The sequence below is a fragment of the Bolinopsis microptera genome, chromosome 9 (assembly GCF_026151205.1).
Source record: "Bolinopsis microptera isolate Bmic1 chromosome 9, MBARI_Bmic_1.0, whole genome shotgun sequence".
NCBI lineage: Eukaryota > Metazoa > Ctenophora > Tentaculata > Lobata > Bolinopsidae > Bolinopsis > Bolinopsis microptera.
Genome location: NC_087080.1, coordinates 574475 through 590988, shown reverse-complemented (window position 1 = coordinate 590988; position 16514 = coordinate 574475). Strand labels below are relative to the sequence as shown.

The following is a 16514-nucleotide window of genomic DNA, read 5'->3' as shown; positions in this document are numbered from 1 at the left end:
AAATTTGCGCGAAAAAAGCACGCGCGGCAAACAAGCGCCGTGTAGCATTTTTAGCGAAAATTGCTACACGGTGGATTTATTTTATTCAAATTTTTAGACAACTTTTGGTACCAAATTGATCGAAATCGGAGAAAAAAAGTTTTGTGCTCGCGCTTGGCGCTTATTACACTGACTACAATAAATTCGGCTCGACTCTCATTACATTCTTTTAATAATTTGCTGTGCGAGATTTCAATGCTATTAATTATTTGCAAATGCTAATTTAACATTTAAATCTTTATATCATCTTCTTTCACATAGCCATGTGTCTACGCGTACTGCGTGAACTGTCGCAAACCGACATTCTTCATTAGATAGCGCTAGTTGTCGCCGAGATATCAAGCGCTAGATAGCACTATCTAGCGTAAACTGTCACAAACCGACATTCTCCGCTAGATAGCGCTAGAAGTAGATAGCGCCAGATAGCGCTGCGTCAGATGTCGTTGCGACATATAGCGCTAGACACCGCTAGATGTCGCAAAAAAAGCCGGAAATTTTATGAAAATAGCGCTATCTGTCGCCTGTGCTGCGTGTCTAGCGTCATGTAGCGCTAGATAGCGCCAGAATTAGAAAGCGTCAGATAGCGACATTCGACAGGTGCCGTGCAATTAGCGACAATGTCGCTAATTGGCGTCATCTATCGTCATCTGGCGATATTTCACGCTAGATGACGTCATATGTCGAATTTCAACTATCTGTAAAGGTCCCCAAGATGCGCGTCAAAGTTAGTCTTGATACATGTTTCGTATCCCAATATCGGCGGCGCGCGCTTTGCGCGCGAAAAGTGGCATGCAACGTATGTCAAAGTTAGTCTCGTCGACGGTCTCAATATTTTGGCTAAATTGGGCCTAATTTGGACCAAATATGGGCGTGGCTGCCCCGCAGGCTCCGTTTGGCGGTTCGGGTCCGGGACCCCCTCAAAAGTTCGGTCAACTGCTATCTCGAAATCAAGTTTCACAAAAAAAACCAATGGCCCCCCCCCCCCCCCCCCCCTTGACCATTGTTAATGATCTGACCCGGCGCGCGCTACTTCGTAGCTCTTTCGAGAAGAAAGCGGCGCGCGCTACTTCGAAGAAATTTAGACGAGTAACATCCGTCAACCCCCCCCCCCCCTAACCTAGAGCTATTATAGCTAAACCAGTATAGCCCTGCACGTGCAAATAAACCTATAAACTCGGAACACAACACCCCATCCGGTAATTATACTTACTAGTACTACTACTAGTACTACCTACTACTACTATACACCCAGCTTCTCTCACGGATATGGGAGGTTGACGAGGGCACGTCAGGAAGCGTCTCCTCTATTTTAAATATCTAGGTCACAAGTACAGCTACAGTATTGAGGGCTCATTTATAACCGTGTCGTTTAAATCAAAGCTCTTGCTAGCAGCAAAATAATCATTTTGTTAGGATTAGGCAACTCAAACTAATTGAAAAGCGTTACTTATATAAGATTTCGCAATTTTAAATTCAAATAGATAACATGTTTCGTATAAATGATACTCCTTTATAATAAATTTTATTCTTATTAGTATCTCAGCCCTGTGCTAAATACATTACTAACAGTCGTAGTAAGGGCTAAAAAGTTACTATATACACAACAAATGTATAATCGTCGCTTGAAGTGTACTTTCGATTTCTAACAATCAAAAAAGTAATGTCAAAAATATCAATAAATATGGAACTAGTATCATCAGTTGATTATTAAGTTAATGGTGAAATGAGCGACATACACAACTAAAATAAAATGTTTCGACCTGCACAGCTCAAAGGTCAGTTTTTACAACAAATTCTAGCGTCAAATTCCTGGTCATAGCCACTTTATGTAGTGTACGTTAGGTAGAGCTGGTAAGTTGAGATATTGCAATTATTTAGCGTTTATAATTATTTGCAATTCTCTCTTTTAAGTTTGATTTGAATGTGAACAGGAAGAGCATTTAGCGATCGTAACCCGCTTACACAAAATCGGGGAATTAGACTTAGAATTTAAATAAAGTAAACTAAGTTAAGGTTACTATGCACTATGCAGGTAAGGATTTACTAGTAACTAGTAAAATTAGTAACTATGGTAACATTACTATACAATTGTCGAGGAATCTAACAGTGTCTATCAACATAGAATTAAAAATTTAATGTACAGTTTTTGATATTACAGTCTTGAAATATCGCATATAAAAAATCACCGATTTCATTTTATATTTCTGAATCAATTTACAAAACACACATCACAGACTTACTAAAACAACTGCTAACATCACCATGGGAACCAGGAACCAGTAACACAAACTCTAAACAACTCTTAACTCGTCTCATTCAAGTAACTGGTAACCATGGCAACAAGTAACCAGAAGCCATGGCAACCATGACAACTAATCACTGGTAATCGGTAACTAAGGCAACTCTTGATAAGTAAGTCGGACTTTACAAGTTTCCAGCACGCTGAAACCATAACAACCAGTAAGTGATGATGATCACTTGATTCGGATCACGGAGACTGATTTGATCATGGGGTGAACTTCAGTCACCATGGTAACGGACAACAAGATAGTATCAGGATAATATCAGGATGACAGGAGGTCTAGAAAACGTAAAAATCTGGTCAGTAGAAGAGCTCCCCAGCGAGAAGGGGTTTCTCACACGTCAGGAGCGAGGAGGAGGTCACGTGACGTGGAGCTGTCCCTCTCCGGAGCCCCCCTAATGAGCGGGCTGCCCTCCAGAGAGTCACCATGGTGACGGAGCGGGCTGCCCTCCAGAGAGTCACCATGGTGACGGAGCGGGCTACCCTCCAGAGAGTCGTAAGTGGGGGGCTCCTCTTCTATACTGCTGTGACCGTTCAGTAGGGGCGACAATGTTGGTGGAGCTTTCAGCGGTGCTAGTACCTTGGGGGCCGGGGGGAGCAGAGCCTTGGTCATTGAGCTCCATAGACCTGGTAGGGAGGCGGTGTTAGCTTCATGTTACCATGACAACACTTCATACTTCACAAAATACACGTTAAATTCCCATATATCTTATAGGCTGCAAAACACACGTTATCTCTCACACATGTTCACACACTATAGTCACTATTTGCTGTAAAACACACGATATCTCTCACACATGTTCACACACTATAGTCACTATTTGCTGTAAAACACACGTTATCTCTCACACATGTTCACACACTATAGTCACTATTTGCTGCAAAACACACGATATCTCTCACACATGTTCACACACTATAGTCACTATTTGCTGCAAAACACACGATATCTCTCACACATGTTCACACACTATAGTCACTATTTGTTCACCTGCTACTCGTTCAGTTCCTCCGGACTAAAATGATCTATAATTAATTTTAACCAATCACTACTTATAACTTTATAATCTGACAATTTTTAATTTTGTGGAAAGGAACGCACCACACACGGCTGTAGTAACCTACTAGTAACCTACCAGTAACCTACTAGTAACCTACTAGTAACCTACTAGTAACCTACTAGTAACCTACTAGTAACCTACTAGTAACCTACCAGTAACCTACTAGTAACCTACTAGTAACCTACTAGTAACCTACTAGTAACATACTAGTAACCTACTAGTAACCTACCAGTAACCTACTAGTAACCTACTAGTAACCTACTAGTAACCTACTAGTAACCTACCAGTAACCTACTAGTAACCTACTAGTAACCTACCAGTAACCTACCAGTAACCTACTAGTAACCTACTAGTAACCTACTAGTAACCTTCTAGTAACCTACTAGTAACATACTAGTAACCTACTAGTAACCTACCAGTAACCTACTAGTAACCTACTAGTAACCTACTAGTAACCTACTAGTAACCTACCAGTAACCTACTAGTAACCTACTAGTAACCTACCAGTAACCTACTAGTAACCTACCAGTAACCTACTAGTAACCTACTAGTAGATAAGTAGCAGTCTAGAAGCTGGTTACAATTTATTTGCCTTCTTTGTTGCCTATAACTACATTGTTATAAAGCTGTTGATAAGAAATGTTTTTAGTAAAAAGAAAAAGGAACTCTATAATTATTAAAATTAATCTAATTCTCACGTGAGGGGTTGAGGGGGAGCTACAAGTCTATTTCCCTTGAAGATACGTTTATGGGAGGCCGGGGAGAGGCAGTTCTGAATAAGAAGGTCCTGATGATCCGGCTGTCGTTTCCCTAGCAACCAGTGGGTTTCCTTCGTACCCTTACCCTACAGGAGATTGTCGTTGTCAAATAATTAACGACAGCAAGTAAATTACCTTTAACAAAAACATAGCACTAACATGTTCGTAAACACAACACATTTAATTCAAAATAATTGGTTTACCTTAATTTCGATTGGACCCCGGTATTCGAAAGTGAACAGGTCTCCTCTGCCTCTCAGGATGACGTATGTATCCGGACTAACTTGGATCCTCAGTGCTTTAGAGAGAAATATTATCATGGATATTGCTTTAAAATATTATCAGTATTATGAGAATATTATATAAATATTCTATGAAGCATAGTTGGTTCGTGCGCACTTAACGTACTTTTAAAACATAACGCACTTAACGTACGAAAAAACGTAAAACGCACTTTTACCTACCCTCGCTGGGCCATTTGCGGTTTTTTCATTTTTGAATACACAGGGCCAAAACATCAGACAGTGTTATTTCCAAGATTTCACATAAACTGTCATTGGTGAGCCTTACAGTAGCTATTTTTGGAATGCCATAAAATGTTTGAGGAACATTTCAACGTGTAACTGTAAAGCACTTGCGATAGCGAAAAGAGATTGTACTGGAAGTTCCTTACTTAAATATATTGAAAAGAAACTATAAAATGTAAGAGAAATAAATGTAATTTATTCGCTATGTAATCTTTAAGAACGTTATTCATGTGTTTTAATTGTTTGTCTCTACAGTCTACAGAAAATGCTGGTGAATTCAACGGTAAACGTACTTAAACGCACTTTTAACGCACGAAATAATTCAAACGCACTTAACGTACTTTTCCCGAAAAATTGACGCACGAACCAACTATGCTATGAAGTGCAGTAGCTGGTAGTTTACCGTGTTCCACTAGATATGGCTCTACTGGAAAGGGTGGAGGTAAGGGTAAAAACAAATGATCAATTATTTAATTAATTAACTAATTAAGATAACCACCTTCTCCAGTGCTCTCCATTCTGCTGGCCATGTTAACGGTGTCTCCGAACAAGCAGTACCGGGGCATCTTGAGCCCCACAACTCCCGTCACCACCGGTCCGGAGTGTATTCCCGCTCTGATATTCACAATCTGGTTAGGACGATGGGGAACTCTGAACCCTCTGCAGAAACACACTATTTTCAGAGCCATGGTGGCTATCTCCTCAGCGTGGCGGTCCCCGTTCATCTCCGGAACACCACTCACCACCATGTCTGGGGATGTAATTATTAATAATATTAGTAATAATTATTATATTATTTGTAAAAACACTGGGGGGGGGGGGGGGGGGGGGCTCACCACCATGTCTGGGGAGGTTATTATTACTAATATTAGTAATAATTATTATATTACACCGCTTACCACCATGTCTGGAGTTATTACTAATATTAGTAATAATTATTATATTATTTGTAAAAACACTAGGAAATTGTTAAAAATCGTGACAGATACGGTTCTTTGCCTACATTTTGCTGTTTTTTAGTGAACAATTTTTGGAATTTCAATTTCTAAACTATTCTAACCCATAATGTAAACTTATATGAAGTATAACTGAGCTTCACATCTCAAGATATGCTCATCTACCGATTCGGTGTTTTTATAAATCAGCCGTTAAAAAAGTCAAAACTGAAATCTCGATTATTTTGATGAAGGAACAAGCTACTGTACTGGAATAATTTCTGGTAGATTTTCAGAATATTTCAACGATTATCTAACTTTATAATATTTGTAACTCGCAAGATTTCCCGGGGGATTTGTGTGTCCCCAGGGACCTGGCTCATTACAGGAGGGGTGGAAACTGTGTGTATACAAAACGTACAGGCATCTCCAATGGTCTCTACTTTATACACGTCATGCTCGTCAATAATGCTGTCGAAAGCTGTGTACATCTGGTTAAGCAGCTCCACAACTTCCAGTGGAGTCGAGGAACTGCTTAGGTTTGTAAACCCGACAATGTCGCTGAAGAATATGGTACACGCGTCGTACTTTGCCGTTATTATAGGGTTTCCCTGTTTCAGGTCCTCCGCTACTCTCTTGGGCAACATGGCTGAAATAAACAGGTTATAAACAGGTTATAAACAGGTTATAAACAGGTTATAAACAGGTTATAAACAGGTTATAGACAGGTTATAAACAGGTTATAAACAAGCTATAAACAGGTTATCAGGGATTTCATCATTGGGACATTCATTCCGCTGTCTGTCTGTCTGTCTGTCTGTCTGTCTGTCTGTCTGTCTGTCTGTCTGTCTGTCTGTCTGTCTGTCTGTCTGTCTGTCTGTCTGTCTGTCTGTCTGTCTGTCTGTCTGTCTGTCTGTCTGTCTGTCTGTCTGTCTGTCCTTACCGTATAAAAGTCTGTCTGTTTTCTTCTTCTCCTCTACAAGTTCGTGAGTCCTCTCTGCTACGATAGCCTCCAAGTGTTTACTGTACTTCTCCATCAACTTCATCATCATGTCCACAGGATTTTCCTGTTAAATAAGCGTTATAATAACCCAGTGTAGGTTCTAGTGGAATAAAAAACTGCAGTAAGATAAAAAGCAGAGAAGACGAGAGGGAATGAAGGTGAGGACTGAGGGGGGATGGAGGCGAGGGGGAATAAAGTTGAGGGGGAATGAAGGTGAGGGGAATGAAGGTGAGGGAATGAAGGTGAGGGGATGAAGGTTAGGGGGGATGAAGGTGAGGGGGAATGAAGGTGAGGGGGAATGAAGGTGAGGGGGATGAAGGTTAGGGGGGATGAAGGTGAGGGGGAATGAAGGTGAGGGGAATATGAGGTGAGGGGGAATGAAGGTGAGGAGGGACGTTGAATCTTCTTTTAAGGTTTAAAAAACCATCTTTACCTTGTTAGGATTGATGTTGTGAAGTTGCTTTTTAATCTCTGTAAAGGTAGGTCTAGCACTTGGTTTTTCTTCCCAACAATGTCTGATCAACTGAAACAAAATTATTCTATATAACATTTTATAAAGAAGCAGAGTGTTCTCATTGGTTAGCAGTGAGCACAAACATTTCGGAGTAATTCGAAGATTTAATAACAATCTGTTTTCGATCCTTTAAGTGGGTCGATCATAATATAATTGATGTTTTGGGACAAAGTGAGAGTCTCCACTCAGTTTTTCAAACAAATAGTTGTCGACGTTTCGGCCCACGCCTTTGTCAGTCTCATTAAACTATATAAAAAAAAATAAGTATAAAGAATAAGGAAAAGGAACGGGAATGAAGCCAATACCAGAAGTGAAACCCCACCAAAGAATAATTGATCCTTAGGTAGACCTGGTGAAATAAAGTAACTGAACTGTAAGTTTAAGAAAAGAAGGAAGGAATAAAGGAGAGAGGAAATAATGTTATGTGAACATCATCAGCAGATGACTTGGCACACCGGTTTCGGGGGTTTAATACCTGTACCGGTTTAATGTGCCAAGACCCCCTAGCAATCACTCGTCAGTGATCACCTGTTCACGTTAAATGTGATGTCAAGGATGTCGCTGACATCAAGTATACTGTATTTGTACAGAATACTAGGTCGGTCTTTCAGAAGCTTTCTGAATTTACTCTTCAGGAGTCTGCCATTATAACATCTTGAAAGAAGTGTCCTATAAAGGGTGTTGGTAGAACACAGAAAAGAATCAAGGTCAGAGATAATGGAAGAGTAACGAAGGACCTGACCGTAAAAAACATTATAACCAACAGAAGAGGAAATATTACTGTTAGGAAAGGTGTACATGACCACAGGAAAGTTGAAGTCATCAAGTTTGTTGTAAAGCTTGGTGGCGACGTGTCCGGAGTTATTCATCGAGATGTTGATGTCGAGATAGTTTACGGACTTATTGTCGTCACCACTCCTCTCCATAAGCAGGTCAGGTGGATAAATGGACCTGATTAGGTTAGAGAAATGCAAATAGTTCATGGTGTTGAGGTCGTCGACATATCTGCAGTTTCTTGAGAGGAGCTTAGCGAGACCGAACTTCTTTTCTTTGATTAGGCGTGTCATGTAGTTGAATTCACACTTCCCTAGCGAAAGATCAGCGAACTGGCTACTAGAATTCCCTCCCATGGGAATGCCTTTCGTTTGTCTTAAAATCTGATCCTTAAAACAAACAAAAGTGTTAAACAGAATAAATGTAATAGCTGTTTTGAGTTTATCAGCAGAAAAACATAAGTATCCGTTATATTCCTTTTTAGAGAAAAAATTGTTGTTCTTATACAGAGAAACACAAATAAATTTATTCGTATTACTAAAGAGGAGATCTATTAGCTCGAAAAGCAGTGACTGTACAACCTGAAGGTCTAGATTGGTATACAGAGTGGTAAAGTCGTATACCTGCATATTAAAAATCTCTAGTCTAGGCAGCCTTTCCAGGAACTGTTTAGAGCTGTTAATGCTCCAGTCGCAGTTAATTCCAGTATTGTTGTAGATAGAGTTGCAGTATTTGGAAAAGTATTCTTTTAAAACTTTTAAAGCTTTGTTGACTACAACTGATATCTGCTTAGTGGTACATTTACTGGCCCCAGCTATAAATCTAGACTTATAAGGATTCTTGTGAAGTTTAGGAATCCAAAAGATTCTCGGTAGACAAAGGTTGTCCTCGGAAACACGAATATTAAAGTTATCTTTAATGAAGTTCACATGTTCCTGAATAATATCATCCTCTACAGAGTTAACCGGATGATAAGTAGAATTGCCACGACACTCTAGAGAAGTGAGATCGTAGCCAAGTTCGTTGAGAAGGGTTAAAAGATAAAACTTCTTGCAGACAAAAACATAATTATTTGAAGCTTTATCTACGGAGCAAATAATAAAAGAAGAAGAAAGACTGTCGAGATAAGATTTAACATCATCCCTTTGTAGAATGGAATTGTAGGGAGTGAAGTTATTAGGGGAGGAGGAGAGGAAGTTAAGGCGATTGGTGAAGATCCGGGAGACCTCATCTTTCCAATCCTGGAATTCCAAACATGAAAGTCCATGCTTCCTAGCCATACGGGTGGCGAAGTTGGCTGAACACTCGTTGAGGCTCTCCAAGATTTGCTCAGGAGGAACAGACACAGGTTCCCTAAATTTGGTACCGTAACTCATGATGCCTCTTAAATCCTCGTGCTCAATGAAAGCAAGGTCACCGGTGATGATGTGGCCTCGAGGCTGATAGCAATAAGGGTTACTGGAACAGGGGCAATCACCTTCCAGGATGGAGGAAATAGTAGTATTATCAAGTGATTTAAGGAATCTATTATAATTAAAAAGCTTACGCCCGACAGGAATATCGTACTTATAGTAAACTTTTAAGGGAAGGAAAGGCGTAAGGTTTGGAGGGAGAAGAGTCAAGATCCTAGAGTCACGAATGACTGATTCTATTCGGAGTTTATCAAATATTTTAGAACAATAGTGAAAAGTGATAAACTCGCTATTAACAGAGGTGATATTAGGAGAAGAAGTGCTGTCTTGGCCAGCAAAAGATTGTATAACAAGGAAAATGGCTCCAGATTTGCAGAGGGAATGAGAGCTAAGTTGCTTGAGCTCGCCTTTTTGAAGGCTACTTATATCTTTATAAAAGCTGTATTTGCTTTCAGACATTTTTCTTTTTAAACTTTCATATTTATTGTCAATCTCTCTTAAAGTGAGAGTCCTTTTGTATATTCTATCTTCATGGCTTTTGTTTTTCTTTTTTCTGCCATGTCCTCTTTTATATCTTTTTATTTTATTTTTAAAATAAATATCGTTAAAGTTGCTTTTAGAAATATTACCAGAACCTTTTATGTTGTCATTGAGACCTAGAGGGTGAGCAGTGCTCAGGAGATTAATCCAAAGAAGTTCCCTGTCAGCTAAGGCCAGACGAGGGTCTTCAGTAGAGGAAGGGTCAATAAAATCAATAATTTGAATGGAGGCGTCATGAAAATTATGACCGGGAGTATTAAAGTGGTCATGGACAAAGGAGGATTTGCCGGCTTTAACCGAAGCACGGTGTCCATTCATGCGTTCATTAAGGCGCTGTTCTGTGAGCCCAACATATTGAATACCACAAGAACAAGTGAGGAGATAGATAATAGAAGAAGATTTACAAGAAAAGGATTCAGAGTGAGTTAACATGAAAGAATTATTAGTAACGTAACTGGTGAAAATATTACTTGACCTGAATGGTTTACAGGTGAGACATCTTGACTTATTACACGGTGTTATATCAGGGGAAATAATACTGTTGGGATGAATCCAAGTGTTGGATGTGATGTTATATATTTTATTTCCTTTCTTAAGTCAAGAATTTACAGGACAAACTTAACAGCCGACTCCAACTGAAAAAGCCCTGGGAACCATCACCAACCAGATGCCTTGGGGCTGCCAAGGTTAAGCGGGCGTTAGGTGACATGAACTAATGTTCTCCCACTGTCACAGTGCAGCCAAGCAGAGTGCTGTTGTTCCAAGAACACTCTTTATAACCGGATCACACACTGCCGCTGCTTCTCGTACCGTAGCTAGGGCGGGCAGCTCACGCCCCTGTTTGGTCTAAGGAACAGAAAACATGAAGGGAAACACTCCTGAAGAACTGTGCAAAAGGGGGTAATAATATCATAAAAAGGGCCAACTAGCAAAAACTAAGGACGTAAATCATATAATAACAAGCTATTACTTGGCGCATCCGGCAGGGCGGAGGAACCGCCACACACTTTCAACAGTGATACAAATTGCAATCTCATTAAACTATATAAAAAAAATAAGTATAAAGAATAAGGAAAAGGAACGGGAATGAAGCCAATACCAGAAGTGAAACCCCACCAAAGAATAATTGATCCTTAGGTAGGGACGAGACGTTACAATTACGCTACATAGCTGCAATTTAAAATGTTAAAAATAATCGGTTATATGACTATCAATATAAATCTATATACAATTTTTGTTATAAATTTGGAGTTATTTCACATTATTGTTTGTTAATTTTTGTAATTGTATAGATTTTTGTAAAATATTGTAGGTATTTCACGATATTGATAGTTATTAGTTAACTTCACTATCGCAGTTGAAATGCAAAAGTATAAACCCGTCTATTATATTCGAAAACATGCATTACATTTTTGTAGTTAAACCGGTGCGAAAGTATAAGGTCACTCAGTCCAAACAGACCGCAATTTAATTCTGAATGCCCCTCACGTATCTGATAGTAATACTTGATAGGGAATCTTGAGGTCTACTGCCAAATTACCAATCATATAGCAAATCTGGTATGGGGAGAGAGAGTGAGAAAGAGGTAGAGTACTTGAGACACTTAACTATCACATTTGGGTCACAAAATGATTAATTAAACCACTTACCACAGGCCGAATAAAAAACCTTAATTATTTGGCTTGGTCAGAGTTTTGTCGGTACTATTTATATATACCGAAAAAAAACCAGTCCCATAACTCTAACCGTTTTCTTGATTAACCCATTAGGGACGAAGAGTTTTAATGTTTGTCGATTTTGATGCCGTTTAACACACTAAGTCACTTCACAGAAAAAATGAGATATCCAAAAAAGCTATACTAAACGGTATCTTGTTTACTTTAAAAGATACAGCTATACCACTCGTCCGGGCCGCTCGGAAATTACACGCGAACGAACACACAAACACACATCTTGAGATTATTAGTATTGATTATTTTAAAAATTGTAAATTGCAGCAACTGAGTGGAGAGTCTCCACTGGAGACTCTCACTTTGTCCCAAAACATCAATTATATGATTCGAAGATTTGGTAGAATTGAGCACTAGCTTAGGAGTAGTTATCTAGTGTTACCATGGTAACACTAGCTTAGCAGTTAGGAGTACATGATGAGCAATTGAGCATATTATATATTGTTTACAATAAACTTAAGTACAATAACACTGTTATTGAATAACAGGCCTATAATTTACCGATCCATTAAACAACTGTATGTATGCAATAATTTCTAATGATTTAAAAACATTAAAATTCACACAAACCACACATTTAATGGAAAGGAACTCAAGAAGTTAAAGGTAAATCACATTTAGTCTGTAAGCGAGAGGTTAATTCATTAAAAGTATGCTAATAAGTCTGTAAGTGAGAGGTTAATTCACTATAAGTAATAAGTCTGTAAGTGAGAGTTTAATTCACTATAACTAATAAGTCTGTAAGTGAGAGGTTAATTCACTATAAGTAATAAGTCTGTAAGTGAGAGGTTAATTCACTATAAGTAATAAGTCTGTAAGTGAGAGGTTAATTCACTATAAGTAATAAGTCTGTAAGTGAGAGGTTAATTCACTATAAGTAATAAGTCTGTAAGTGAGAGGTTAATTCACTATAAGTAATAAGTCTGTAAGTGAGAGATTAATTCACTATAAGTAATAAGTCTGTAAGCGAGAGGTTAATTCACTATAAGTAATATGTCTGTAAGTGAGAGGTTAATTCACTTTAACTAATAAGTCTGTAAGTGAGAGGTTAATTCACTTTAACTAATAAGTCTGTAAGTGAGAGGTTAATTCACTATAAGTAATAAGTCTGTAAGTGAGAGGTTAATTCACTATAAGTAATAAGTCTGTAAGTGAGAGGTTAATTCACTATAAGTAATATGTCTGTAAGTGAGAGGTTAATTCACTATAAGTAATAAGTCTGTAAGTGAGAGGTTAATTCACTATAAGTAATAAGTCTGTAAGCGAGAGGTTAATTCACTATAAGTAATAAGTCTGTAAATGAGAGGTTAATTCACTATAAGTAATAAGTCTGTAAGTGAGAGGTTAATTCACTATAAGTATGATAATAAGTCTGTAAGTGAGAGGTTAATTCACTATAAGTATGATAATAAGTCTGTAAGTGAGAGGTTAATTCACTATAAGAATGCTAATAAGTCTGTAAGCGAGAGGTTAATTCACTATAAGTAATAAGTCTGCAAGTGAGAGGTTAATTCACTATAAGTAATAAGTCTGTAAGTGAGAGGTTAATTCACTATAAGTAATAAGTCTGTAAGTGAGAGGTTAATTCACTATAAGTAATAAGTCTGTAAGTGAGAGGTTAATTCACTATAAGTAATAAGTCTGCAAGTGAGAGGTTAATTCACTATAAGTAATAAGTCTGTAAGTGAGAGGTTAATTCACTATAAGTAATAAGTCTGTAAGTGAGAGGTTAATTCACTATAAGTAATAAGTCTGTAAGTGAGAGGTTAATTCACTATAAGTAATAAGTCTGTAAGTGAGAGGTTAATTCACTATAAGTATGCTAATAAGTCTGTAAGCGAGAAATTAATTCACTATAAGTAATAAGTCTGTAAGTGAGAGGTTAATTCACTATAAGTATGCTAATAAGTCTGTAAGCGAGAAATTAATTCACTATAAGTAATAAGTCTGTAAGTGAGAGGTTAATTCATTATAAGTAATAAGTCTGTAAGTGAGAGGTTAATTCACTATAAGTAATAAGTCTGCAAGTGAGAGGTTAATTCACTATAAGTAATAAGTCTGTAAGTGAGAGGTTAATTCACTATAAGTAATAAGTCTGTAAGTGAGAGGTTAATTCACTATAAGTAATAAGTCTGTAAGTGAGAGTTTAATTCACTATAAGTAATAAGTCTGTAAGTGAGAGGTTAATTCACTATAAGTAATAAGTCTGTAAGTGAGAGGTTAATTCACTATAAGTAATAAGTCTGTAAGTGAGAGGTTAATTCACTATAAGTAATAAGTCTGTAAGCGAGAGGTTAATTCACTATAAGTAATAAGTCTGTAAGCGAGAGGTTAATTCACTAAAAGTATGCTAATAAGTCTGTAAGTGAGAGGTTAATTCACTATAAGTAATAAGTCTGTAAGTGAGAGGTTAATTCACTATAAGTAATAAGTCTGTAAGTGAGAGGTTAATTCACTATAAGTAATAAGTCTGTAAGTGAGAGGTTAATTCACTATAAGTAATAAGTCTGTAAGTGAGAGGTTAATTCATTATAAGTAATAAGTCTGTAAGTGAGAGGTTAATTCACTATAAGTAATAAGTCTGCAAGTGAGAGGTTAATTCACTATAAGTAATAAGTCTGTAAGTGAGAGGTTAATTCACTATAAGTAATAAGTCTGTAAGTGAGAGGTTAATTCACTATAAGTATGCTAATAAGTCTGTAAGCGAGAGGTTAATTCACTATAAGTAATAAGTCTGTAAGTGAGAGGTTAATTCACTATAAGTAATAAGTCTGTAAGTGAGAGGTTAATTCACTATAAGTAATAAGTCTGTAAGTGAGAGGTTAATTCACTATAAGTAATAAGTCTGTAAGTGAGAGGTTAATTCACTATAACTAATAAGTCTGTAAGTGAGAGGTTAATTCACTATAAGTAATAAGTCTGTAAGTGAGAGGTTAATTCACTATAAGTAATAAGTCTGTAAGTGAGAGGTTAATTCACTATAAGTAATAAGTCTGTAAGCGAGAGGTTAATTCACTATAAGTAATAAGTCTGTAAGTGAGAGGTTAATTCACTATAAGTAATAAGTATGTAAGTGAGAGGTTAATTCACTATAAGCAATAAGTCTGTAAGTGAGAGGTTAATTCACTATAAGTAATAAGTCTGTAAGTGAGAGGTTAATTCACTATAAGTAATAAGTCTGTAAGTGAGAGGTTAATTCACTATAAGTAATAAGTCTGTAAGTGAGAGGTTGTAAACAGCTTACATTTGCATAATAAATTTGAAAGGGAGATTTAGCACCGAAACAGCTGAGAGCTAGAACCTGAAAGTTTACAAAGACGCTAATAAGAGGCTCACACCTTAATTATCTATACATAGTAATAAATCATATATATATAATCTACAGAAGTAATGATATAATAATAATAACTATGTACATAGGAACTCAGAATTGTATGAACCAAGGAAATATGGATTTATACGAGAAGGAAAGTTATTCTGTGATGAGCCTTCACACAGGTTTTTAGTGTCCTTCTAAACATTATACATTAATACTAATATTATGATATACTGTAATAGACATAGATATGTATCTTATTGCTTTATGGTATTGGTTCCAAATCTCACTATACGTGATAATGAAGACAGCGGATATTGATACATATGTATATATGGTGTTCTCTCGGGCTTGCAATCGCAAGGTAGCCGGTTCGATTCCCACCATCAGCAAACATCGACCCTGATGAATTGAGCCTACTGATGAGTCCTGATAGGACGAAACTCTGTGTCTATGGATAAATATGCTCGTTTAGTTTACTAAGCTTGAGCACTCTAGGGAATGAATAGATCTACCGCTCAGCTTAAATGCAAAGCTCCTAACTCGTAATGAGTTTTGTAGACCACTCTGGTACCTACTTCATTCCCTAATCAAATCACCACCAAATGCGATATGGGCTATGATAAATGACATTTCTTGCATAAAAAACAAACTAACTAAAAGTTTGTGGAAAAGAAGGGATCCGGTATAAAGAAGTTTGACTGTATTGGGTTATGATGTCTTGTTTCCCTTTCCGTAATTATGCACGCTGCACGTGCAAATAAATTATGTTGTCATGTTTCATATATATTGTATATGTAAATATAATATGACAGTAACTGTAGAAACAGTAACTATAGAAACTGTGGCTATACTAAAATAGCTCCAGTTAGCATAGGAACATTTCACTGCAACTTTAGAAATAATATAATTACAAAATAAAACTTACGTCAATGTATTTGTTAGCTAGTGGGAGGCTATTGTCCGGATCTTTATCATGATCCTCAAAGTCCGGCAAATCTGGTCTCCACAATGGATCATACACCGCTTCTTCCTGCACAGTCAAAATTTAAATTATTGCTATCAACTGATTGACAGACTGACTGACTGACTGACTGACTGACTGACTGACTGACTGACTGACTGATTGACAGACTGACTGACTGACTGACTGACTGACTGACTGACTGACTGACTGACTGACTGACTGACTGACTGACTGACTGACTGACTGACTGACTGACTGACTGACTGACTGACTGAATTCACATACCGGTGGTGATATTTCAGTTCTGCCTCCGATCTCTATGAGTATGATTGCGAAACTGTACACATCTGTAGTTGGCTGGTATATCTGCGTTTCGTCAGTGTTTGCTTCAGGAGGTCTGTACACTCTGAGAAAGAATAATTTACAAAGGAGCACACACCGCAACTACACCCTGCTACTAGAGTATTTACTACTACTATTTCATTAGTAGTAGTACTGAGTACACACCGCTTCATTTGGGAGAGTGCTGGCCTAATGTGCTCATACTAACTTAACATTTGTCTAGAATAGCAATAATGATCAACTTGTATCCCAACAGATCTGATTATATAAAAAGTAATGAAACTAATGGTAACG

At 37.6% G+C, this 16514-nt stretch overlaps 1 protein-coding gene across 5 annotated transcripts in view; it reads right to left on the bottom strand.

The window, feature by feature from the left end:
• Nucleotides 1–2228: 2228 nt before the first annotated feature.
• The window catches only part of LOC134820495 (atrial natriuretic peptide receptor 1-like), a 31779-nt gene continuing 17493 nt past the window's right edge, over nucleotides 2229–16514 (bottom strand). For all 5 annotated transcript variants that reach the window (XM_063830891.1, XM_063830894.1, XM_063830893.1 and 2 more), the window contains 9 exons: nucleotides 16164–16284; nucleotides 15840–15944; nucleotides 7059–7148; nucleotides 6566–6689; nucleotides 6044–6271; nucleotides 5187–5438; nucleotides 4364–4458; nucleotides 4101–4246; nucleotides 2229–2968 (listed from right to left, as the gene is read on the bottom strand). In XM_063830891.1, the coding sequence (XP_063686961.1) occupies nucleotides 2821–2968; nucleotides 4101–4246; nucleotides 4364–4458; nucleotides 5187–5438; nucleotides 6044–6271; nucleotides 6566–6689; nucleotides 7059–7148; nucleotides 15840–15944; nucleotides 16164–16284 (1309 nt within the window). In that variant the 3' untranslated portion in view covers nucleotides 2229–2820. The remainder of the gene's footprint in view (nucleotides 2969–4100; nucleotides 4247–4363; nucleotides 4459–5186; nucleotides 5439–6043; nucleotides 6272–6565; nucleotides 6690–7058; nucleotides 7149–15839; nucleotides 15945–16163; nucleotides 16285–16514) is intronic.